Source organism: Phascolarctos cinereus, unplaced genomic scaffold (assembly GCF_003287225.1).
Source record: "Phascolarctos cinereus isolate Bilbo 61053 unplaced genomic scaffold, phaCin_HiC Scaffold_7;HRSCAF=346, whole genome shotgun sequence".
In the NCBI taxonomy this organism is placed as follows: Eukaryota; Metazoa; Chordata; class Mammalia; order Diprotodontia; family Phascolarctidae; genus Phascolarctos; species Phascolarctos cinereus.
The window spans coordinates 54,051,751-54,078,840 of NW_027556180.1; the positions used below are offsets into that span (position 1 = coordinate 54,051,751).

A 27,090-nucleotide genomic window follows, 5' to 3' on the forward strand; every position below is an offset into this window, starting at 1 on the left:
CGCCTCATCTTTGTAAGCACCTCAATTTTCGGGAAGATGAAGCAGATGTAAAAATAGTCCTTGGCAGTTTATTAAATTTAATGGAGGACCCAGACAAGGATGTGAGAATGGCTTTTAGTGGAAACATCAGATATTTATTGGAATCCTTGGACTCCGAAGATGGATTTATAAAGGAGGTCGACTTTTAATTTCTTAATATTGTCACTATTAAAAATCTTGTTCTATAAAACACCTTTAATGAGTTATTGAACATATTTTTGTTGTTAACAGCTTTTTGTCTTGAGAATGAGAGAGGCATATACACATGCGCAAATATCAAGAAATAATGAGTTGAAGGATACCTTGATTCTTACAACAGGGGATATTGGAAGGTATATTTGACTACATATTTGCATTATTACTTATTTCCCTCTAAATTCATGATATTTTGCTATATTTTGCCCTGTATCACACATAACAAAATGCTGTTTTGCCAACGTAACAAGCTTGTCATAGACTAAACTTTGCAGGTGGCCATGTTCTTTCTCCTCTATTGTATTTCTGGTTTGTGAGATCAAAGATTTAAAGCTAGAAGGATCCTTAGAAGTCACCTAGTGCAACTACTTCATTTAAAGTATAGGAAACTGAGGCCTTGCCCAGAGTCACAGAGTTAGTAAGTGGCAAAGCTAGGATTCACATCCATTACATAATTCATTGCCTGTCCCCTATTCCCTGATCTCAGTCCTTAAGCATCTTTATGTTACCCTTTATAAAATATGTGATTTCTATATGCATTACTTTCTATTAACCAAGATGTGGTTAATATTTAACATTGAATTAATGGGGGAAAATAATTAAAGAATGATTGGTTTACATGTACTGAAACATGTCTTCTCATTGTATTAAAACCAAAATTCTGTTAATGTAATCCATGAAGAATATAATCTAATAAGTAAAAGCCTTTGTTCCAAAAGAGGAAATGTGTCCACTATTACATATGAAGGGATAACTTGATAAATTTATACTTCACTAATTTTCCTAGTTGTATTATATGTGAAAACCCTTCTGAGAAAAAACTTTATGGGAAGATGGGTGTATTTGGGGGGAAATCTACATTTATAAAACTTGAGACACTAATGAAATCTTTCCTCTTTTAAGGGCGGCAAAAGGGGATTTGGTGCCTTTCGCACTCTTGCACCTGTTGCATTGTTTGTTGTCCAAATCGCCATCTATTTCTGGAGCAGCATACACAGAAATCAGAGCACTAGCTGCAGCCAAATGTGTTAAACTGCAAACCTTTTTCAGCCAGTACAAGAAACCTATCTGCCAGGTAAGAGCCAGTATCCTTGCTGAATATAGAGGAGCAACCCTGCTGTGTGTTATCTACAAGAAGCATATTGCCTGCAGTGTAAGTTTAACTTGTTTTCTTTAAAAGTGGAATTCCATTTAGGGCTAAAATACTGCCACTTTATATTGCAATAGCTATAAAGATACCCAGAAACGTAGTTACGTATACAAGAGTGTACATAAGTACAAATTCATGATGATTTAATGTATTTTCCCTTTCATTGCTTTTTATGCCATATGAGCAGCCTTGCTTTTTATTCTTAGGTGATGCCTTTGTTTTATGGTGGTTTTTAGAGGAGAAAAAATTAGTTTTTCCCATGGTATTATGGCTTGCTTTTCTTACTGAATCAATTCATGTCCAAGAATTCAAGCTTTTAAACATCATGGGGTTTTTTTTTCTGTGATAGAAATTTTCCTTCTAGTGATAGAAACTGATATTTAAGTTGTTTATGTTCTAGTTTTTGGTGGAATCCCTCCATTCCAGCCAGAAGACAGCACTCCCCAACACTCCATGTCAGAATACCGAGATGAGACAGCAAGATGTTACTCGCCAGCAGGAAATGACACGAAGTATCTTATCTGAAATTTCCAATGTTTTTGATTTTACTGATAGTAATCTGTTCCTTACTGTAAGTCGCAAAATATCGTTTATTTTTAATTGACTGTATTTGTTCTATTATACATTCTCTTTTTGTTTTGATTTTCCTTTGTTATTTTTAAACTAGGCATATGTATGTATCCATAAAAACTTAATCTTATTCTGAATTCTGAATTTCATGCATTTTCTTGTAACTTTGATTTGGGCAAGTAAAGTACACTAAGGAACCTAAATTCATATTGTTCTGGGATTACAGGCTGAGTGGTAAACTGTCTTGTGGCTTTCTACTACAACATTCATCCACTTAGTAGGCTAGGCATTTAGGAGATTCAGTGGCCTCCAGGAAGGCCTGGCATCAGGAATACTTGAGTTCAGATTCAGCTTCAGGCACTTGACTAGCTGTGTGATCTTGGGCAAGTGACTTAACTTCTGCCTCAGTTTTCTCAGCTGCAAAATGGAGCTAATAACACTTACTTTTCAAGGTTGTTGGGAAGATAAAATGAGATAGTTGTAGAGTGCCTAGCACAGTGCCTGACATATTGTAAGTGCTGCATAAATGCTAGCTATAACCATTATTGCCATCATCAGCATTATTACTATTATTATTATTATTGTTGTCTAGTAAATGTTTATTGAATGCTTAGTGCTGTGAGCAATACGAAGAAGTATTAGATACAGTCCTTATCTTCAGGGAGTTTGCCATTGATGTAGGGTGACAAAAAATTAAGTAATAGTTTAAGAGTTGAAGTGACTCAAACCTAAGCCACTTCTAATTACAATTTTGTAGTATTCACAAGCAAAAGGCACTATTCCACAATAAGACAGAAACAGATGTCTAGCTCCTTCATTTTATAAATGGGGAAACTGAAGAATAGAGAGGCTAAGTGATGTGCCCTTCCTGACTGATTGAATATAAGAACCATTTTGAGTTCTGATAATGAAATCAGGAACTCCAGCATAGGACATTTTTTGGAATTGATAGTTAAAGACTGTACAGTTTCTCATTCAGATTAGACCCCTGAGGACCTCAGGCAAAAGTGATATATTTTGTAATATGTAGCCTAAAGAGAGAATAGGAGGATCCTTAGGAAGCTTCCACAGTTTCTACTGTAACCAAACTATCCTCACTCTATATCCTTCTAAAGAGGGATAGCAGTATAAAAGTTCTTAAGTTAGACTCTACATATCAGAGAAATCTAAAATTGGAAATTTCATTAGAAATTGTAGAACAATTGTTCTTAATTATAGTTTAGTAAGTTAGCTTTTCACAGTCTAAAACAGTTGGGTTAAAAAAAGTGAAATCTTTTTAGCTAGTTATCTCAACATTTTCCATTTCAGATATAAGTTGAAAGCATACAGGTAACTTGAGAGAAAAGAAGGCTTTGAACAGTTGCTATGAAGAGTGAGATAGAGTCAGAGAAAGATGAAAGGATTGGTGTGCAGCAGTCAAGGCCCAGATTAGATAATATCATGAATTCTAGTTTTGCATTTCCTCCTGGACGTTTCCCCATGGCATCTCAACAACACCTCAAACTTAACTTGAACTTAACATAATAACTTAGGTCAGCACAAAAATACGTTAGTGTACATAATATCCAGAAATTCTACCATGTAAATAAATGGGTTTTTTTTTATTTCTTTATTCAGAGGACATTACAAGTTCTGTTACCTGACCTTGCTGCCAAAGCAAGTCCAGCAGCTTCTGCCCTTATTCGAACAATAGGAAAACAGTTAAATGTAAACCGTAGAGAGATTTTAATAAATAACTTCAAATACATCTTTTCCCACTTGGTCTGTTCTTGCTCCAAAGATGAACTGGAACGTGCACTTCATTACCTCCAGGTATTGTGATATTTGTCAGATGTTTTATTGTTATCATTGAAACAGTATTAGAGAAGGTCTTTTTGGTAAGGAAACAGAGAGAAACAAAATGTAGATACTAGAAGAATGACCCCAACTATTATATACTGTTTAAGTCTTTGTCTCAGTCTGTAATGTGTAATTTGCCTGGAAAGGTAGGCTGAAGCCAGAGTTGGAAGTGCTTTAAATGCTAAATAGAGGAGTTTGTATTTTATCCTGAAGACAACAGGGAGCCACTGTAACTTCTTGTGTAGAAGAATAATATGGTCAGATCTACATTTTAGGAACATCAGTTTGCCAATTGTGGGGAGGTTGGATTAGAAAGAAGAGAGATTGAGATAAGGAAACCAATTCAGAGGCAGTTAGAACAAACCAAATGAAAGGGAATGGGAGCCTGAGTTAGGGTGTTTGTAGTATAGATGGAAAGAAGGTGTTTTGGAAGGAAAATCAGTAGGACTTGGCAACTGCTTGGCTAGGAAGGGTGAGTAAGAATGAAGATTCAGGAATAATGCCTGTCTTGTGAACCTGGGTGATTGTAAAAATGGTGGTCTACTTGACAAAAGTAAGGGAGTTGGGAGGAAGGTTAGGCTTAGGAGAAAAGGTAAGGAGCCCTGTTTTGAGATATTAAGTTTAAGATGTCTATGGAACATCCATGGAAGATGTCTAGCAGGCAATTAGAAATGGGGACTAGAGCTCGGGGAGAAATAAGGGCTAGGTATATAGTTGTGGAAATCGATCTTCTTAGAAATAAGAATTGATTCTTTGGTGGTTGATAAAATCATTGAGAAAAAATATAGATAAAGGAAGAGAACCCAGAACAGTCTTGGGGTATAGTGGGGTGGGACATTGATGAAGATCCTGCAAAGGAGACTGAGAAGGATCAGTCTCACAGATTAGTATCATGATAACCCAGAGAGGAGAAAGTACCTCTTCATTTATCAGTCCCTTGCAATCTTCTCAACCCCTCACTCAACTGAAACTGCTCTCTTCGAGATCATCAAGGTTTTCTTTATTGCTAAATCCAATGACATTTTCTCAGCGTTCATTCTTCTTGTCCTCTTTATAGTATTTTGCCCTTTTAAGAGAGAATATTCAAGGTGAGGTCTTGATCATCATTTTGAAACACTTCAGAAAGGCTAAGGATGAGCTCTGAGAAAAGGCCATTGGATTAGCAATAAAGAGATCTTGGTGATCTTGGAGAGAGCAGTTTCAGTTGATTGACAGGGAAGATTGCAAGGTGTTGAGAAGCGCGTAGGAGATGAGAACGTGGAGCCACTGAGCATAGAGGACACTTTTTCCAAGAATTGACTGTGAAAGGGAAGAGAGCTAGAGTACAGTGGCTTGAGAAGATAGCGGGGTCAAATGAAGTAGACTTAGTCGTGTTTGTAAAGCAACAGTAAGGAGAAGTTGAAAATTGTAGAGAGAGAATGGGTGCTTAAAAGTTACATGTGTCCAAGAAGAAATAGGAGGTGATGGGCTTACGTATAAGTAGGGGGATTGGTTTTAGCAAGGGAAAATGTCACCTCATCCTCTGAGACTGGAGCAAAGAAAAGAGAATACGGGATGGTGCAGATTTGAAGTGTGTAATTAGGGAGCTCTTGATGATGGTTTTACTTTTTTCACTGAAGTATGAGGTAGGTTTATCTGCTATAAGGGAATGGAAAGGTAGAGGTGTGTAGGTGACTTTAGAAAAGAGAAGATTTGGAGCAGTTACTGTGAGAAGCGAGATAGAGTCTCAACCAGAGAAGATAAAAGTATTGGCATTCATGATTGAGGGCCCACATTTGATAACGTCCTGAAGTCTAGTCCTGCATTGCCTGTTGGACATCTCCTCCTGGCTGTCCCAACAATATTTCAGACTCATTAAGTTTAAAATTAAATTCTCTCCTCCCTTTTCTGCCTCCCCACCCTAATTATCTTCTGCTTTGAGGAAAACTTCCTGTTTCTCTCAAGGGGAACCATTTTCACAATCACTTCTGATTCTAACCTATATTCAGACAGTTGTCAAATTTTATCTATTTTATTTGCATAGAATTTTTAGCATCTATCCCCACATTCTGTTTCCCCTATTTCCAACACTTACTGCTTTTCTTCTAGATTGCTCTCTTAAGTGTTCTCACTGCCTTTAGTCCCTTCCCTCTTTGGTCAGCTGCTAGAGCACTCTTCTCAAGGTGTAGGTTTCCTTCATGTGCCGCTTCCCTGCTCAGAAACTTTCAAGACAAAACACAGACTGCTCAGCCCAATGTTTAGGGCTCTCCGTGTTTTGACTCTAACCTACCCTTTCAGCCTCATCTCACATGATTCCCTTTACTCTGTGTGTCGTCCTGCCAAACGGGACTCCTGGGACTTCCTCGAACTTGGCATTTAGTCTCCTCGCTTTGTGCATCTGTATAAGCCATAGGTGGAATGCACATCTCTCTCTCTTCAGGACCCTCCTCTTGCTTGGCTCAGGTTTCACTTGCTCTATAAAACCTTCCCTGAACTAAAGTTATGCATCTATGTTGTACCTGCTAGTGGAATAGACAGAAAGCTTTGTTGGGCGGGGATGTTTTTTGTTTTTGTATTCCCAGTTCCTTGCCTAAAATAGGTGCTTAATAAACATCTGCTAAATTTTGTTGAATTACTTTCAGCCAGTCTTTTCTCCAGGAATATTGATTGAAGTGCTTTTTTGTAACCTAGAATAGTCTGTAAGGATCTGGGTTCTTGTAATCATAGTATGATGAGGTATGTTCTTTTGAGTGTTGAATTGTCATATTGTAGTGCTTTTCAGAAAACGAGATAAGTTTAAAACCTAGCTCATGTTAAGCCTGTGAAATGTAAGGTCACCTTTCCTTCAGTGTCTACACCCTAGACAGGAAGGCTGGAAAAGGGAAGAAAATGAGAGAATCATTAAAATTCTTTCCTAATTCAAAAAATCTTTTGCTTAAAATTTATCATTAATAATTCTGGTAACCTGGTTTTGTATCTTTGATTATTAATAGCCTCCTAAAAATGAATCTTTCCAACATTGACATGAAAGCAAACCTGGGTTGTAAGAAGGTAACAATTTAGGAATTTATTTCTGTGTTTAGAATGAAACAGAGATTGAATTGGGTAGCTTGCTGAGACAGGATTTCCAAGGATTACATAATGAGCTACTATTACGCATTGGGGAACACTATCAACAGGTTTTCAATGGTCTGTCAATACTGGCTTCATTTGCTTCCAGTGAGGATCCATATCAGGGCCCAAAAGATATTACATCACCAGAACTAATGGTAAGAACATTTTGTTTTCACATGTTTCTGTACTTATCATACTTCACATCCAGTATGAATTTGTTTAAATATCAAGATAGGCTTTTTCCAGAAAAAGCTTCATTTAACTTGTGGTCATGATTAAGTATTATGTATATTCTAGCTTGTCTGAAAAATTCATGGGCCTGAATCATTTAAAACCTTTTTTTTAATTCACAATAAGCAAAAATGTTAAACCTCATTTAGGTCTCTTATTCAGATTGGAGTAGACTTGTTGCGTGATCTTTAAAAATAAGTTTCTACTTGTCTCCCTGTCCTTCCCTGATACTTTTCCCAGTGGAATACAAGCCATGATAACCATAGCTCTGTTTAATATACCTATAATTATATCTTTTTTTAAAAGTAACCTTTTCAGGTTTGAAAACTGTTTTCAAATTCTTACCAAGTTACAGTTCCTGTTTTTAAGCCCTTGATCATTTGAATGTGGCTATGAATGTTATTTATTTAAATAGAATCATTCTGGCATGGTACACAGACTTAGGAAGTCCTAGGTTTGAATTCTACTGCTAGCACTATGTGACTATAGACAAGTCATTCAACCTCTTTGAGATTCAGTTTCATAATCTGTAAAATGTAAATGTCAGCTATTATTTTTTAGTAAGCTTAATTTAGTGGGCCAGCACAACACAGCCAAAGTGAAGTCCAAAAATATTTAAATACCATATTTGAAGTTAGGTTAGCTAGGTTTGCCAACTCATTTTTTTAAAGGGTTCCCTAAATCATTCCATAACTTTTGATTGTTGCCTTAGTTTTTGTCTGTCTACCTGTAGAATAGAGTAATCTTTTTGGTTCTATATTTCTTTATCTGAAACAATACAGAAACCGTCTTAATTTTTTCCTTTCATTACAATTACTGCTTAATGTAAAGGGGAGATTTTTAGAATTGGAAAGTTGAAATAGTGATGAACATTTTTAAAGTAAGTAGATTCTGAAGTTAGTGTCTCTGTGACACAAATATGAGCAGGCATACTCATAACTGTGCTTTTTACATTGAATTGATTATCCTTTCAAATTTTGGTGACATATTGTTGAGTAGATGTCCTTTGGTGTTTGAGAGACAGGAGAGTTTCTATACCTTCTTTCCATTATGGTGTCATTCTGAAGAGGGTTATAGATATAGGAAAGTGAGCTCATCTCTTCCTCGTTTTGAGACAGTCATTCTTGACAGTATCTCTAATCTTGAGAAGGCTCATTGGTACTGCAATTCAAGCAGCAGTATGATTTCCCTGTACAGCTAGCCCTCAATGTTTCACATTCCTACTTTTCCTCCCTTGTCCCCTGTTTCATCAAAATAATGAAAAAGAAGAATTTCTCTTCATGGAGTGATTTAGAGAGAAATTTTGTGGGTATGGATTAACACTTAAAAATTTCACCCAAAGCACTCATTTCACAACCATTATTGAGGGAAGTAAATTAATGGTGACCAAATAGGTAAAAGAAACAATGTAGTTCAATCAAAGTACAAATAACCAATTTATTGAACTAATTGAGTTATTGTTGATTTATGCTTTTTAATCTATATGTAGATGATTAAATGTCAGCTTTTTTATATTTTGGTCTTAGGCCGATTATCTACAACCTAAGCTCCTGGGCATATTGGCCTTTTTTAACATGCAGTTATTAAGTTCCAGTGTTGGCCTCGAAGATAAGAAAATGGTAGGTGTACTCATTTAATGTTTGAGTTGCTGAGGTATTATACTGAGTTTCATGTGTAATATAGAGAAGACACACTTTTTGTTTCTAGGACTTTTAATGGAAAGAATGCTATAAACATGCCATTACCTGTATTTATAGGGTTGGGGTTTTTTTTTAAGAAGTTCTGTATGCAATATCAGTAGAGATAAACTGTCAACTAAATAACCCAAGGCTAAGTGAATGAAATGGCCTCTTCCTGCCTATAATTTCCATTTAGCGATCAACAAGAACATTCATTTGGGATGTTCATTCTTAGTAAGGTGGAAGTAGTAGTAAGAGTCTGTTTCCGGGTATGTGATAGGCAAGTGAGGTGGTACAATAGATAAAGCCCTGGACTTGGAGTCAGTAAGACTTGAGTTCAGTTCTAGCATCAGACACTTAAAGGCTGGGTGACCAGAGGCAAGTCACTTTAACCTCTATTTGCCTCAGTTTCTTCAGTTGTAAAACAGTAGCACCTACCTCCCAGGGTTGTGAGAATCAAATGAGATAACATGTATAAAGCACTTTGCAAACCTCAAAAGTACTGTGTCAATGCTAGTGGTCATTGTTGTATTGTGGGAAAAATCAGTTCAGATTTGGAAGAAAGCAGCATTGAGGAGTCTACCTTGATTGAAATGGAAGTTCACTAGAGAATAATGTAGAATGGAGACCTTACATCTACATTGTAGGTAGCCTGTATGTATCTGTTAATATTTATTTTGTCTTCCCTATTAAGTTGTGAGGACTTGAGGGCAGGGTCAGTGTTTTTTGCCTGTCCCCAGTGCTTAGTACAGTGCCTGGTACATAGTAAGCCTTTAATAAGTTCCTGTGTAGAACAAAAGACAACATGAAAACAAGTATATGTCAAGCAATCTACATACAGAATAAATGTAAAATATAAATATAAGATAATTAACAGAGGGAAGGCACTGGAATTAATTGAGGTTGAGGAAGGCTTTCTGTATAAGGTAGGATTTTGATTGGAACTTGAAGGAATTCTGGGAGGTCAGTAGTTGGAGTGGAGGAAGTAAAACATTCCAGGCATGGGAGACAGCCAGAGAAAATGCCTAGAGCTGAATAGTGAGACAGCCAGGAGGCCAGTGTCACTGGATTGAAGAATACATGCTGGGGAGTCGAGTGTAAGAATACTGGAAAGATAGGAGAGAGTTAAGTTATGAAGGGCTTTGAATGCCAAACAGAGCACTTTGTATTTGCTCCTGGAGGTTACAGGGAGACATTGGAGTTTGTGAAGTAGAGGATTGGCAGGGACAGACCTATGGTTTAGGGAAATCACTTTGGGAGCTGAATGGAGGATGGATTGGAGCAGGGAGACAGGGCAGGCTGGCCTACCAACAGACCAAGCAATAGTCCAGGTGTGAAGTGAGAACGGCCTACAGTAGTGTTGGCAGTGTCAGTGGAGAGAAGATCTCGTTGTTTGAGAGATGTTGAAAAGGTGAAATTGGCAAGTGTTGGCAGCAGCTTGGAGATGGGGGGTAAACGGAAGAATCCAGGATGACCCCCGGGTTGTGAACCTGAGGGTCTGGAAGGATGGTATTGCCCTATAAAAATGCTTGAACGTATAGAGGAGAAATACTATGGCAGTGCAAGGTCCGATTGGATTGACAAGAAGCTGTAAGATAGAGAGAAATATACAGCTGTAATATATTAAGGACCAGGTTAAATAAAAGGCTGGCTAGAGAGATATCTTAGAAGAAGTATTAGCTGTTTTCCTAGGAGGGAAAATACTCTTTTCAACTCAGATTTTTGCAGAAAAGATAGCAAATGGTTAATTAAACCAAACAATGAATTCCATTTTTACCTTTGTCCCTGCATGTCTAGTTAAAGTTTTTTCTTGCGCAAATTTTCTTATACACAAAATGAGATAGAAATGCCTTAAACCTATATGGTATTGTGGAATTATTAATAAAAGCTGATAATGGAATAATAAAGGGGACTACCAGAATGCTATCGTATTCTTGCTCAAATATTGCAATCTTCATCCTTTTTTTATTGAAATGTTTTTCTTTGTAGCTCCTTAATGTAAAAGAGAATAGTTTTGAATTCAAGACAGTCACAGAGTTATTTCAAAGTACATTCTTTGTGTAGCCTGTATAGTGATCGATAGTCAGAAAGTTCAAGGTACTGAGAAAAGATTTGACCTTGCATTTTCTACGTAGGAACAAGATGTTTACCAATGATAAATATGTGGCAAGTGATATTGATAACTCTTCTAGTGGGACTTGGAGAGAGACTGGAAGCAGAAAGTTCAGTAGTAGCTATAGGATAGAATGGTTTTTGTTTTGAACTGATAAAAATTCAAAAAATAAATTGCATCATAGTGTTGACAGGTTCTATACTGTCTGTTCCTTCTTAGGCTCTTCTTAGGAAAAATAATATTTGGTCAGTGTTCTGCTTCTTTCCTTTGGGAATTTTATTATGTATATATATTTTTAAAGATATGTTTGCCATCTACAATTGATAATTCTTATCCTCATCATAATTGGTTTATAAAATAAATAATTATTGGAATTTTTCTACCTATAAAATAATGATAATATTTCATTGGGGTGGAGTGAGGTTATGAACATTTTTCACTTTGTTCTGATAATATATAAAATATTTTAAGTATTGTAAATGAAAACAACTTTAGTATCTTGGAAGCTTGTTACTGAATGTGTTCAACACAAAGGAATTTCAGAATGCCTGCTATAATAATTGGTTACCACATGATCTATTTTGGAGTTGAATTTCAAATAGAGGTAAAATTTCCTTTTGTGTTACTTGCTTCCTTGCAATCAGTTCCCGTAAGATTATAGTAGAAATTCTTGAATGGAGGCTATTGTTTCAGCCCTTATTCCCATTTCCTTAGTAATCTTAATGGGCCAAGGAAGACATTTCTTAAAGTCTTAAGTTCTTAAGACTACAAATATTCTAACATTTAAATACTATAAAACTTATCTGCTTTGTGCTAATTTTGGGGGCGGTTTTTTGTGTGTTGGTTTTTTTTAATTTAAGCTCACAATAACTTCTGTTTCATCAGCATCACTGCTGTCTTATATTTCATTTGAAATAAGTGAGAATGTCCTATTTGGAAGTCTTCCAAGCAAAACTGTTATGGCATTTTACTTTTTCTAGGAAAAACTGATTACTTTTGAGGTTACAACCTTTTGAAGTTGATATCAGGGAAGAGAACTGTGACCCTTATCTAAATCCCAGGGGACTATCGTCATACCATTTAGGACAAGATAAGTTGCGAGTCTAACCCACTGTAGCAATGGTTGTGTTTCTTGTGTTCTGTTGGTCTATTTCAGAAGGAAGCTCTTTGCTTGTTATACTAAAGAGGAGCCCCCTGGATATAAACCTAAAAGGATATAGGGGCAGCGAGGTGGTGCAGTGGATAGAGCTCTGGCCTTGGAGTCAGGAGGACCTGAGTTCAAATCTAACCTCAGACACTTGACACTTACTAGCTGTGTGACCCTAGGCTAGTCATGTAACCCCAATTGCCTCACTAAAAAAAAAAAGGCAAAAAATAAAAAAAATCTAAAAGGGCAAAGACTCCTCAGACCATTAATTACTAGCTCTGGGTTTGTGATATCCCAGCATTTCTCTATTTTAAGATATCTCATAAAATCATCAAATTAAAGCTTATTTTAACTAACTTTAATTTTTAAAAAAATATAGATCTTGTAAAACTTTCTGTATCAGAGTTAAGGGATATCAGCAAGTTAAACAGTAGGTCGGTGTAGCTTCAGAAAAACTGGAAATTACTGATCTAGGGAGATCAGAATGAAAACAATGAATTATCTCTTAGATTAAGAAATAAAAAAATTTATGAAGTAAATCATTTAGCAAATATTTATTGAGTGAGTACTATGTACCAGGCACTCCACTGAGTTCTAGCAACATGGGATATAAAGACATGGTCTCTGTTCTCATGTATTTTCATTTTACTGTGGGAAGTAAGACATATATGTAAATAAATACTGCACTCAGTATAGTGTGAAATTCAGTAAGAGATACAAAATACTTTGAGGAAAAGGTTACTTCTTCCCAGAAGGATACAGAGAAGGCTTCAGTATAGCTGACATATGAGCTGAACCTTGAAGGATCAGAAGAAATTAGACAGAATTGGAGGAGTGATAGGAGAGGAGGTTCAAAAGGTAGTTTGGAACCAAATCATGGAGAGTCTTGGGTGTCTAGCTAAGGAGTTTGGACTTAATCAGTGGGTAATGGGGAGTCACTTCAACATACTGAGGAAGATTGATTTGTAAGTAATGTGTAGGCTGGATAGGTGTTGGGACAAAGATTAAGTGACCTGTCCAAGGTCACACAGACAGCAAGTAGCAAATAGAGTGGAAATCAGCCTAGTAGAGTTATTTTCACTCTATTGGACTGATTCTCAGTTAATGGAATAGAGCAATGGAAAAAATCATTACCTTTTTTGCTTTATGAGAGTTAGGATACGTGTGTGTGTGTGTGTGTGTGTGTGTGTGACACTTAGAAAAGACTATCATCAAAATACAGGTGGGAAATAAAAAAATCAACATAGTGCAGTTTTTTGGTAATACAACTAAATTGAGCTAGAAGAAAAACCTGTAAGCCAAAGGGCTCTACCAGTCCCTTAAAGATACATTACTCATCCTGTACATACGGGGCGTTTGAGGATGTTTAGCACCTCTGGTGGGAGGGCTGCTCATCCACCTTCGGTGTCTGTGTGTTGCACAACTCTCCCTTGTGGCTCCAAGAAGCTTAGCATGCACAGGAGCCGCCCCCTGGTAAAACCCTCTTGGCAGACAGGCTAAACCAGGTTGAGGGTAACCATCATTTGGGGGGTGTCTACCCCAAAGATATGAAGACTTTCCCCAGTGGAATGGGCAGATGAGAATAGTTAGTTCCAGTGGCCATAAAGGTGGCTGAAGCAGGCACTGTGGAGCACTTTGAGCTTGTTCAGATGATTTTTTGAATAGAACTGGGGAGATAAGAAAGAGAATAGGTTTTAGGTACAAAATAGTGAATTTTGTTTTGGGCATGTTGGTTTTGAAGTTCCTTATTTCAAAATAAGGTTACCTAAAAGAAATGCTGGTCTAGACCTTGGGAGATAGGGTAGCATTATCAATTTGACGGTTATCTATATAGAAATAATTAATGAAGCCCTGGGGAACAAATGAGACCACTTCTTGAGAGAGAAAAAAAGAGGGTCAGGAATAGGGCCATAAGGAAGAAAAGAGTCCTGAAGAAGATGAAAAAATAATGGTCAGCAGGGGATAGAAAGTGCCAAAGAGTGCAGTGCCATGGACGCTAAAGGGGCTGGTTAATAGTCTGAAATACAGCAAATGGGAATGCTGGAATAGGCCAAATGAGTGGTTATCCAGCACTGAGCACGGTGCCCAGCACATAGTAGGTACTTAATAAATATTTGTTGATTGATTATTCATCTGTTATGATAGTGATATCTGAGAGTGAATGCTACCATGGAATTTGGATGAGGAGTATTTATTCTGAGGACTTATCTGTTCCTGCCAATATGTTTCTAATATTCATGTAAAAGAACATATTTGCTTCTTGTCAGGCCTTGAACAGTTTGATGTCATTAATGAAGCTGATGGGACCCAAGCATATCAGTTCTGTGAGAGTAAAGATGATGACCACGTTGAGAACTGGCCTGCGATTTAAGGATGATTTTCCAGAACTGTGCTGCAGGTAAATGAACAAGTTTTCTGAATTTGTGCTCTTGTTGCATTTCCTAGCTGTGCCAGTATGGATGCTTGTACCTTTGAAGAACAGAGCTCTCTAAATTTGAAATTCCCAAAGTGTGGAATTTTAAAAGCTCAAGTTTTATCACAAAGAGGAAAATAAAGAGCTAACTTTTTGTTTCTTTCTCATGCAGAGCTTGGGACTGCTTTGTTCGTTGCTTGGACAGTGCTTACTTAGGCTCCCTTCTCAGTCATGTGATAGTAGCTTTGCTACCCCTCATACATATCCAGCCAAAGGAAACTTCTGCTGTCTTTCACTTCCTCATAGTTGATAACAGGTACTTTCATTGTAACTGAATTAATGATTATGAGGTTAGGAGATTTTTCATTTTGCAACTTCAGGTTTTAGAATGAAGATTGTTATATGGACCCATATTAAAAAGTTCTTTATTCTTATGTTAACTTGTGTTTTATTCCTGGCCCTTATCCCAGTGCCTAGTAAATAGTAAGCACTTAATAAATACTTGTTGACTTGTTACCAGTAAAAAAATACTGCTTTAATTTTAATTCTCAGTGTACTGAATTCAATTTTTTAAACTTGCAACAAAATTTTCATCATTAGGGCTTTACTAATAAAACATTTTTTCCTAATAAAACTCAAAATAAGCTGGTTTACTTTTGTCAGTCTTATTGAAAAGGAGTAAAAACAAGATTGGATGTGTGAGAATATATTTACGTACTTAGAGGAACACCAACTCTGTTTTGAGCATCACTCCCTAACATGTAGATATTTATAATAGCCTTTTAACTGCCATCTCTACCTTCCAATCCTGCACAGAGCCACTAGATTAATCTTCTTAAAACCCAGCTCTGTTTGTCCTGTCCCTTTCCATTGTCCCTTCTTTCTGCTAATAGTTGATACACTACTCTTCTAGGGAAATGTACTTCTTCTGGAGGTTTCTTTGGAAGTGCTTGTTATGTAAAAACAAGAAGTATCAAATTTAAAATTAAAAAATTCTACTTCAGTTACTCCCCATTGTAACCGCGTAAAATTCAGAGGCTTTGGCCTGGGATTGATGATCTCCCAGAGTCTGGTGCCAGTTTACCTTTTCCCCCTTATTCCACATTCAAGACAGTGTTGAACTTGCCTCTATCCCTTTGTCTGTGACAGTCCTTCTGCCTGGAATGACTCCTCCCTACCCACCCATCTTTGCCTGTTAGTCTTCTGTCCTTCAAGTGGCAGCTCCTGGACATAACTTCTTTATGCAACCTTGTTTGATCATATTAGTTGGAAAAAATTTCTTTCAAGTCAGTCCTGCCATAAGTGTCTTGTGACACTTATCAGATATTGCCTTAGAATATAAATTTTATGCAGTTCATTTTTTCCTTGTTAGGTTTATGGACAAGGACCACCTTATCTTGTAATGCTTGATGTCAGGCACATTGCCTGGCCATGTGCTGTACAGATTGGCTTTTAAATATTTGAATTAATGAATGAATAAGTACATCAGATAGATATTTTCTTTTATGTCTATTTTCTTTTGTATCTAAGAGAATAATTGAAATATAAGAGGGCCAGCATTTGATGGTTCATTCCTTGTCATGTTTATTATGAATTATTGCTATCTATGCATTAAATTGGGACATTTAAAGTACTTATTAATTGATTAAAATTTGCATTGTGTTTGTATCATTGGATTTTCAGTGATTTGCGGAGAGCTGAGTAAGGATAATGTAAGGAGTAAGAGTGAATATGGTCTATGTTTTTTTAAAAAAAAAAAAACCTTTTCATTCACACCAGAAAATGTTTTCTTATTGTCCTCTAGCTCAATTATAAAATACAATTTTTAACCAAAATTCTAAGTAGATACAATTATAATTTATTTTTAATTTAAATTGCATATTCAACTAAGTGGCCAAAATGGGAAGGAAAAAGTAGCACATTTGAATGACTTTAACAAATGTTCGGCCAAAACCAAGCATAAGAAAACCTCACTAGTTTAAGCTTATCGAGTCTAATGCCAATCTGAATTAGTGAAACAAATCATTTTTAAAATTTGAGTAAGTACTGAAGTATCCACAACTTATCAGAGCCCAAGGTGTAGTGTTTTAATTGTGATCATTCATTTTCTTCTAATAAACTTTTAGGGATGCTGTACAAGACTTCCTACATGAAATATATTTTCTACCTGATCATCCAGCACTGGAAAAGATAAAAACAATCCTCCAGGAATACAGGAAGGTATTTGTCTCCCATTTTTGCCCTTAGGAAAGTACAAAACTATTTTAAAATTTTAGTTGATAGTTTTAGAATATTATTAGAAGCAAATTTATAACTACATATATTTTCTTTATATGTTCATATGTTATATTTTATACATGTGGGAAAATTGTTAGATTTGGGTTTAAAGGAGGTGAACCCAAGTCTTCTAACTTAAAAACCAATGTTCTTTCTGTTGTACCATTTGAAATACCTTTATACAATAATTCTCTCAAAAAAAGATGTAGGGGTTTTAGTGGACTCTCCAATATGAGTCAGTAGTATAGTATGATAGTCACAAAATCTAATGCAATCTCTAGTTTTTTTATTGAATTTTTAAATTATTAGTCAGACCGTTATGAGCTGGAGAAGGAAATGGCAAACCACTCCAGTATCTTTGCCAAGAATACCCCCAAAGGGGGTCACAAAGAATCGGACAAAACTGAAACAACTGAACAACGACAATGACTGGTTTGAACCGCAGGGTTTTGTTGGATTAAGTATTTGGCAGCTAGGGAGTCTACTTTCAATTGAGAAAGCTCTCTAGGGAGGAAGTCTATGCACCATATTTTAGTAGAAACAGTTGTAGGCTGGAGAATGTCCAAAGGAGGATGGCCAAAATGGCCAGTGACTTCAGATTCATTTTCAGATTCATATGAAGAGAGGTAAAAGGAACAGGGGATATTTATCCTGGAGAAGAATTTTTTGGGGTGTGGGGTACATTGTAGGTGAATTCATATATTGAAAGGTTACATACATAAGAGTGATTGGATTTGCTTTGTTTGGCCTCAGTATAGAACTAAAATTCCAAAGATGCATATTTAGGCTTGGTTTAAGGAAAAATTCCTTAACAATTAGACACTTTTTTGGGGGGGAGAGGATTGAGGCAATCGGGGTTAAGTGACTTGCCCAGGGTCACACAGCTAGTAAGTGTCAAGTGTCTGAGGCTGGATTTGAGCTCAGGTCCTCCTGACTCCAAGGCTGGGGCTCTATCCACTGTGCCACCTAGCTGTGCCTGACAATTAGACACCTTTAAAAATGAAATGGGCTGCCTTAAAGAAGTAGCTCCTCCTCTGGATGATTAAAGTCTGGATGATGATGTGTTGTAGAAGGAGTTCTTGTTCAAGTATGGGTTGGACTAAATGATCTCTAAGGTCCCTTCCAGTTCTGAGATTCTGTGAGTCATCACAAAGATCCTACTGCCTGATATAGTTTTTGTTGCGTATTTGGTATAGTGAATTCATGGAAAATAGCTTCTAAGCACAAATGTCTTTTAGATCTGAGATTTCTGTAATGTGATAGGACTTACTAACTAATTGGATTTGGGGAGTGTGGAAAAGGAAGCAGGTTGTGTTGATAGTTGACTAAATGAATGTTGGTGCTACTGACTAAAAATAGGTAAATCTGAATGAGTAAGATTTGGAGGAATGAGTCGTTTTTGGATAATCTGAGCTTTGAGGTTAAGTTTCTGTGATATCAAGGTGGAGATGGAGCTCTAAAGTTTAGAAGAAAGTTTGGGGCTAGAGATGTTATAGGGATCACTTGCCCAAAGGTGATAGTTGAAACTGTGGGATTAGGAGTGGGCAGAATTACCAAGGAAAGTCCAATCCAATAGAATCTTGGGGAGTGTCCTCCTAGGGGCGGGGATTGAAAAATAGTAGTCACCGAGGTAAGAACAAATAGGAACATTTTCTCCTAGAAGATGAGAGGAAGACAATGTTAAAAAGGAGTCTTGTCAACATTATCACATTCTCCAGGAGGATGAGAAGTGAGAAAAGGCCATTGGAGTGGACCATAAATTAGTTATTAATGACTTTTGGTTTCTGTGTACTAGATTGCAAAGGGAATGATGAGTGGGTTGGTATTTAGGAAGTTGAGGCATGGTATTAAAGAAAATTTGGACTTATTCTTAAGCCATAGTTTGAGTAATAGAATTTTAAGTGAGAATGAATCAAATTTTCTCCATGGGTTCAAGGCCATGGGCAATGGTAGGCCAGTCTGTGGGACCAGCTTTTTGGGGAAGCTGTGGCTTGAGGCTGTGAATGACTTCATAGTGGAGGACTACAGCCCTCAGATTTCCATGCCTGATCACTAGCACTGTGTGGCCAGTGCTGATGGAGTCTCTGGCCTGCTGAAAATAATTTCTTCAGCAAGAGGAACCAGAAGAGCATCTCAAAGAAAATGCAAGCTGGACATTGATAAGAGCTTAATGTATGTGTTTATGTGTGATTTTCACAAAAATTTTATCCAGAATACAGGAAATAAAAAGAAGAAAAAGACTAGTGATAATGGTTGCTATTCTCCTGAGCCTGAAACAAATACATCCTTGAGTTTGATTTGTTCAAGTAATAGGTGAATACCTTGAGGCATCACCAAAGGCTAAGGTGCAAATCAGATCAGTATTCCACAAGGCGCAGGTGGCAGTAAATGTTTGCTTTCACTTCTAGATATCCCAGTTGAATGAGAAAGACTCTTGGTTAGTTCATCTGTGTGGTGAAGAGTAATGAGAACAGGTCAGACGTGAAATCTGGAGAGTAAAAAGCAACTTGATTGAAGATGAGTCTCACTGTAAAGAAATAAAGTACAAAACTTAATAGACTGGTGATACAAAGTACATTTGCACCAATAAAGATTAAGTTATTAAATTCTACTGTAAATTTAGGAAAAACTGATTTATAGAAGAATTCAATTTTCACTTCTGCTCAAGAAAGATTTATTAAGCCCTTATGGTGTGATAAACTCTTTGTGGACAGAAGTAGTATATTTTAATACTTTAGTACATGTATAGAAAGCCTTTTCCTCTAAGACTGAATTGTAGAGACAAGCACTCTACAAGATTGTATCAGGCTATGATGTAGCATTTTATAACACTAAATAATTTCTTCTGGAAATATGGGATCTAATAGGTTATAAATCAAACAGAAATTGGTAACCACCTGTGAGAACCAGATGACTGTCATTATAGGACCCAGCAGTTGAAAACAGAATCAGCAGTAGAGGATTAAGGGGTGTGGGCAGAAGGCTTATTTTCTTTATCTACCATCTACCTTGTCTGGAGTCTGTAAGACCCTCAATTCTCAGGCACTCAGATAAAATCTATTGGTTCATTGAGCACCTAAAATACTGAAAGTGAACTTTTGCCATAAACCTCTTGTGTCAGGTTGGTGTGAAAGATTTGTATTATGCTTCAGGTGGGAGTTGGACTAGATGACCCTTCAACCCAAAGATTCTGTAACCTTATGTTGGAAAGAGTTCAATATGTAGAGAGAAGGTAGTGGAGGAGGTTGAACTATGTTGCATTTCTGGAAATGCTGACATGAAAACTCTTACTGATATTGTTAATTTTTATATGTAATCATCCATTTTTGCTGAGGCCATAAGCTATAACCCTGATCACCTTCATGCAGTCACAAACACTTTAGACAAACAGAAGGTGCCTGATCCAGTTGATTGGGTCTAATGCTATAGGGAAGGGAAGAGAAGGGAATAAGAATTAAACACCTACAGTGTTCCAGACACTATGCAAATATCATCTCATTTGCTTCTCACAACAACCCAGGAAAGTAGGTATAATTATTATCCTCATTTTTACAGTTGAGGAAAGTGAGAGAACAAGTTAGGTGATTTGCCCAAGTTTATATAGTTTGAAGATGTCTGAGATTCGAACTCATACCTTCTGACTCCAGGGCCAATACTCTATCCACTGTGCCACCCAGCTTCCTAATAGGAAACATATCAATCTGTAGTTCAGAACCACCAAGAATAGTGGTATGAACGGTAGTCTCCATTTAAGACAAACCAATATAAGAAATAGAAAAGATATATGCTGCTGTGATCACAGCATTCTTAGACCTTCAAGGGTGCCTGTGATAGCACTCACCTGTATCAGTGACCTGTGCCATCATTGGAAGTGTACTTCCCTTTGGAAAAAAAATAGATGATCATAAGAGAAAGTTTAGTGATTTACTTCATGTTTTATGTTGTGAAGGTCAGATTCTTCGAATCTAATTGTATGTCAAAGCCAAGGTATTCCCTTTTCTTTCTTTTTTTTAAAGTTGTATTGGAAATTATACTTTTGAAAAAGGCAATAATCAAAATTTTTAATTTAAAGAAAGCTTGGATTTTAACTTTATAATTATCTTGGTTTTTATGTTTATGGTCAGGTGTGATGTCCTTACTTGGTTTTTGAACACTGAGTTCTTAACCATAAATATATGAAGGAGGCCTGTCACAAGTAGTAAGTGTTGATGTTTGTGAAGTGACTTAGCTTTGGAGACTCCAGGGTTACGGAAGTAGTCAGTTTTGCCCAGTTTTAGAAGATTTGGTGGAACAGTGCCCCATAAATACCATCCATCTATAGGCTGCTGCCAGGAACACTTCTATATATAGTTTGTTTGCAGTATGCTCCCATCGCTAGAAAGCTTTTTATTCACATCCAGAATTCATATTCAGAAAAGCCACACATTTAAAAATATATGTAAGTGAATTCATATAGACCTACTTTGGATCTTAGCCATCTTATTTTATGTTTCTTCCCCAAGAGAAGATAGTGAAGTTTACTCCTGAAGGTGCAAACTTTTCATTTCATTTCAGTTTCTATTTAGTAATAATAATAATAATAGTAGGTCAGATTTCTATAGTGCTTTACCATTTCCTCTTTGCACTGCTTTACTATTTCTTCTTAACAAAACTAGAAAATGACAAGAATAAGTATTATTCTTATTTAACTGAGAAGGGAACTAAAGCCCTGGGATGTGAATGAATTGTCCAAGGTCATCCAGGTCATCAGTGGAAGAGCCGAAACCTGGTTCTTTTGACTTGAATCCAGTGCTCTTTCTACTATACTGTGTTGTGTTTAGTTTGTCTTCTGTTTATGATTTGAGAACTTTGCTGTGGGCTTTGGGAGATCAGAATACTTTGATCTTTTCCTTATTTGTCCTATCTTAATGAGACTGATTGTTTTTCAAAAGGCTGTGGTAAAGTCCCATGAGTAAAATATTATGCTCTTAGTCATTTCCTAGAACAGAGTGTATGGGGTGTTCAGGGACACCTAGTCCCTCTGGTGTGAGAGCTTGTCAAGCCCTTTTCAGGGCTGCTCATCCACCTTTGGTGTACACTTGTCACCCAGTTCTCACCTGTAGCTTCTAGAAGCTGTAGCATGCACAGCGGCCACATCTTGGTAAAATTCTCTCAGCAGACCACTAAACTAGGTTGAAGTAACCCATAAGCCTCAGACCATCAGTGAAGTAGTGGGATGTCTACCCCAAGCATGTGAAGAATTTCTTCAGCAGAAAGGGCAGATGAGAACAGTTTGTTCCAGTGGTCATGAACTTGGTTAGACCTCAAAGATGCCAAGATCACTTATACATCCTGGGCCATTGCCACTTATCCTGACTTTTGTCCTGCCACTGGACTTCGATAATTCAGGAAGACAAAGTGAGGCTGATGACTTTGTTCAACTCTGCCTCAGTTAAATCCAGTTCAGGCATTTTGAATCAAGACATCATCACACTGTGCAGCCATTGGTCTTCTTTGAAAACGAAGGGTGAACAACTACAAACCTGGAGCAGTGCTTCTTAATCTAGAGTCTGTGAACTTATTTTAAACATAGTTTGGTAGCTATGCTTCAGTGTAATTGGTTTCCTTTGTCATCTTGTGTATTTTGTTGCATAAATTTAAAAACATCCTGAGAAAAAGAGCCTGTAAATTTCACCAGACTGACTGCCCAGGGCCTCCTTGCCACACCAAAGGTGAAGAGTTCCTGACCTGCAGGGAGGTGTCCCTTTACTCTCCAGTTCCTGGCACATAGTAAGCACTTAATGAATTTCTGTTGACTGACTTAACTCTCACTCTGGACTGTAATTAATGATGTTGCAGCAGCTGGGCAGTTGGATTAAGGGAGAACTTGAATGTCCTCTGTGAAAATGGTGGTATTTCAAATAATAAAATTTCTTTCTCAGAAACATTTTTTCACCAGCTCTACAATGCCTGTCAGTCTTTTTTAGATTATAACATTGTGGTTTTTGGTCTTTTGTTTTTTTTGAAGAATGCTCTTATTTGGGCTGTAGTTCCAAATTCAGGCATTAAGACCCTAAAAATTGTCCTTGAAATAGTATTTAAACCACATATTTGTACTGTTTGTTTAGGAGACCTCTGAGAGCACTGACCTACAGACAACTCTACAGCTGTCCATGAAAGCAATTCAACATGAGAATGTAGATGTCCGTATCCATGCTCTTACCAGCTTAAAGGAGACTCTGTATAAAAATCAAGTATGACAATTGATGAAATCTGAAAAAAAAATTGAAAGATTTATTTGCATCCTTCAAATAGACCAGCTTTTATTGCTGTTAATGACTGATTATTATTTTGAAATTTGTTGTGAAAGTATCTTCCTTTCCATTCTGTTTTTCCATCCTTTCCATTAATCTGTCTGTTTTTCGTCTGTTTTTCGTCTGCTTCCATTTCCCACATTGCTATTTCTGATTAACAGGAAATCCAAAAGACTGTCTTCTGTGCTAAATACTACATTTTGAAAATGCTTTTAATGGTTTGCTAGATGAGCACTTTTTGGAAATTATCACATCTTACTTGAGTGTAGCTTAGTTTAGCTGTGTATTTTATATGGTGATTTGTGTTATTCTTTAAAAAAAAATTTTACTTTAACAAAATTCTGTCATACAAAATTATTGTGTTTTTGTAATCACTAATTATCAACAGTAATGCAAAAAAAATTTTAGTGCAGTCTGTACAGTCATTTGTGTTTCAACAATAAAGCAAACAAACCATATATTACATTATGAGATTGGGCAGCTTAATGGCTTTGCTTTTTTCATCTGAATTCTCTAGTCTACCTTTCTAATTTCTCTGTTATGGCTTTTTTCCTAGCTTCCTTCCCTTTTTTTCTCTCTGTTCCTGTTTATAGCCTTCAAATAATCTGTCATTGTCTTTCTATTCTTTTCCTTGGGCGGAATGTCATCTACTTCCCCAAGGAATATTTATAAATGGGTGGTTCTCAAATACACTTCTTGATATATACTTAATCTTCCTTCCTTGGTCCATTCTTGCATCTCACTGTTCATAGAACATTTCCAGTGGGATGTTTTCCTACCTTGTGCAAGTCAGCATGAATACTCATATACTCCAAAGCACATATGCATACATGTGTACACGTGTGAGTGCTCACGCGCGCACACACACAGAGGTTAGGTGTTACTTATTGCCAGTTCAGGCATCTTTTTCTTCTCTTCATCCTTTAATCATCTTGAATTTAAGTTAAGTTTTTATGAGGCAAGCTTTTCAAATAGTATGAAAGACGTAGTAGTTCATTTAAAGATTTCCAGAAGCCAGCACAACCCTTCCTGTTGTTCCCGCTGTACTTTTTGAGGTGGTGAGATCCGTGTGCCTTCTACCTTCTTAATTTTTTAAGATCCTCTGATGATTAGGTGAAGAGGCATAAAAGCTAGTTTTACTTCAGCATAATTTAGCCAACTTAGAAGTACACTACTGCAGACCAAGTAAATTAAAAGCAAAAACCTTTTGACAGTCAGCTGGCATTTATAAAGCTCCTACTATATGCCAGTCATTGTGTTAAACTCTGAGGATACCAAAAAAAAGGTGGGGAGGGAGGGGGTGCTAAAAATAGTCCCTGCTATTAAGGAGCTTACAATTAGTTGAATATATATTTCTGAATTCTCTATTCACTTGCCTAGAATGTGTGAGAGAATTGATGATTTAGGTTGTGAACTGCATTCTCTTTTTTCTAATATATCCATTTCCTGAATCCCTCATAGTTAGTGTTAGCATTTACGTGGCAATACACAAGGGGATATATTCCCATATATTCTCTCATATTAGTCAGCCCTCATATTTCACTTTGCAGGAATCTGTGCCTACTTAAGATTCATTCTGAATGATCACGCTCTTTAAGGTTTTGAGTAAGACAGAATGTCTGCCTTGATATGTTGATGAATGGTTGTTAGCATTTGATTTTAACAGGGAACATTGAGCTACTTGTTTTTGATTGTCTTCCCTGCTCATACTTTGGCTACTAACAACATAGAGGAAAATGACCCAGGATGAAGTAATGTGGAAGTGGCTTACATTGAGTGCTTGCCAAGCTGAGCAATTTTGTTTTCAAGACTTACTATGGTATTCCTGATTGTAAAGAGATACAAAAAGGCTTTTAGCAACCCTGCCAGATTTACTCCAGGCTCTTGTCATTCTCATGTGTTTTAGGATTCAGAGCAACCTTTATACAACTGACAAATTGATATTCCTAAAGCAGGGTTCTGAGCATATCCTCCCTGCTTAAAGAGCTCCAGTGGCTCTCTGGCCACAAGCATCAAACATGTTCTACTGTGTTTGGCATTTAAAGTCCTTCGCAGTCTAGTCCCAGCATACTATTCCAGTCTTATTCTATACTACTCCCCTTTATGCACTGTACCTTAGAGCCAGACTGGCCTGCCTGCTTTTCTAATGTAACATTCTTTCCTTTTTATCTTTGTGTCCCTAGTGTCTAGCAGCACAAGGTCTGGCACACGGATGCTTAATAAATGTTTGTTGATTGATCGATTGACCTTAGAGATCATATCATTCTACCAACTCGTTTTACAAATGAAGAAAATAAGTCCTCAATAGGTTGAGCGACCTGCTAAAAATCACACAGGTAGTAAATAGCAGAGCCTGGATTGGAATGCATTTGAACACTCTAATGCCAGTGGTATTCCCACTATATAGCATGCCCCTTCTGACCTGCTTGATTCTCTTCATCTCTTTTATCCTGTTCATATTGGTTTCATTACTTGCCTTCATTTTACTCAAAATACTTTACCACTTTTGTGCTTTGTCTACTAAGTTCTTGTACAGAATCCTTAAAATTCTCTTTAATCTGATTTACTACTATTCACCCTTCATAGATTATCTGAATTCATGGGAAAAAAGGCACTGAAATAAAAGTAGGCCAAAATATGTTAAGTGATTAATAAGAAGTAGCTGGATAGAGAAGAAAGAATCAGAATATCTGAGGTGAAATCCTCAACATTTTTTAAAATTTAATTAATTTATTTTTAGTTTTCAACAATCACTTCCATAAGCTTTTAAGTTTTAAATTTTTTCTCCCCCTTTCTTCCTTCCTCCCCAAGGTGGCGTGCAATCTGATATAGGCTCTACGTATACATTCCTATTAAACATTTTCACATTAGTCATGTTGTAAAGAGAAATTAGAACCAATAGGAGGAACCATGAGAAAGAAGAAACAGAACAAAAGAGAAGAAAAAAAGCCGAGCAAATAGTATGCTTCAATCTGCATTCACACTTCATAGTTCTTTCTCTGGATGTGGATAGCATTTTCCATCATTGATCTTTTGGAGATAGATGTCTTAGATCCTTGCATTGCTGAGAAGAGCTAAGTCTATACAAGTTGGTCTTTGCACAGTGTGACTGTTACTGTGTATGACGTTCTCCTGATTCTGCTCATTTCACTCAGCATTAGTCCATATAAGTCTTTCCAGGTTTTTTTGAAGTCTGCCTATTCATCATTTCTTATAGCACAATAGTATTCCATTACAGTCACATACCACCACTTGTTCAGCCATTCCACAATTGATTGGCATCCCCTCGATTTCCAATTCTTTGCCACCACAGAAAGAGCTACTATAAATATTTTTGTACGTGTGGGTCCTTTAAATCCTTGACTTTTTACTCATTATTTGTATGCTCTTGGGCAATTAACTTAATAAGTGTTTATTGAATTGAATTGAAATAACTGAAAACCACTGAACCTCCTTTTCTAGATCTATAAAATGAAAGTGTTGAACTACGTGGTCTCTAATGTACCTTCTAGGTCTAAATCCTATCCTGTACAGTGTAATCCTCTCCCAGTCTGTCATTTTATTGTAGTCATGTCAGTTTAAAGCTTGTAGGGAGTAATTTAAATATCTTTTACAATGTTTATTCTTTATGCATATCCTTTATATGTGTGTGTGTATACACACACACACACATATGTATATATGTATATGTATAATGTGTGTGTGTGTATACACACACACACACACACACACATATGTATATATGTATATGTATAATGTATTCTACTCTAGTACCACCTTCTAGAGAAGGAGGGATGGGAATAAGTATTTAGTACCTACTGTATGTCAAGCATTCTGCTGAGTGCTTTACAACTATTATTTAACTTAATCTTCACAATATCCTTCCAAGGTAGGTGTTCTTATCCGAGCCTAGATTTGAACTCATTTTTTTCTGACTCTTAGCCTAGTGTTGGATCCACTGCGCCACTTGGCTGTCTTCTACATGAAGCTTTTCCTCATCCCCCAGCTGTTAACACCCTCCCTCCTTATCCAACTTGTATTTAACTATGTT

At 36.8% G+C, this 27,090-nt stretch overlaps 1 protein-coding gene across 1 annotated transcript in view; it reads left to right on the top strand.

The window, feature by feature from the left end:
* ATR (ATR checkpoint kinase) overlaps positions 1-27,090 on the top strand; it is a 121,935-nt gene that overhangs the window by 21,898 nt on the left and 72,947 nt on the right. Inside the window, 11 exon segments of the mRNA XM_020970917.2 lie at positions 1-176; positions 271-371; positions 1,138-1,309; positions 1,785-1,955; positions 3,572-3,766; positions 6,856-7,041; positions 8,644-8,736; positions 14,324-14,454; positions 14,642-14,785; positions 16,596-16,689; positions 22,854-22,979. Of these exon segments, the coding sequence (XP_020826576.1) occupies positions 1-176; positions 271-371; positions 1,138-1,309; positions 1,785-1,955; positions 3,572-3,766; positions 6,856-7,041; positions 8,644-8,736; positions 14,324-14,454; positions 14,642-14,785; positions 16,596-16,689; positions 22,854-22,979 (1,589 nt within the window).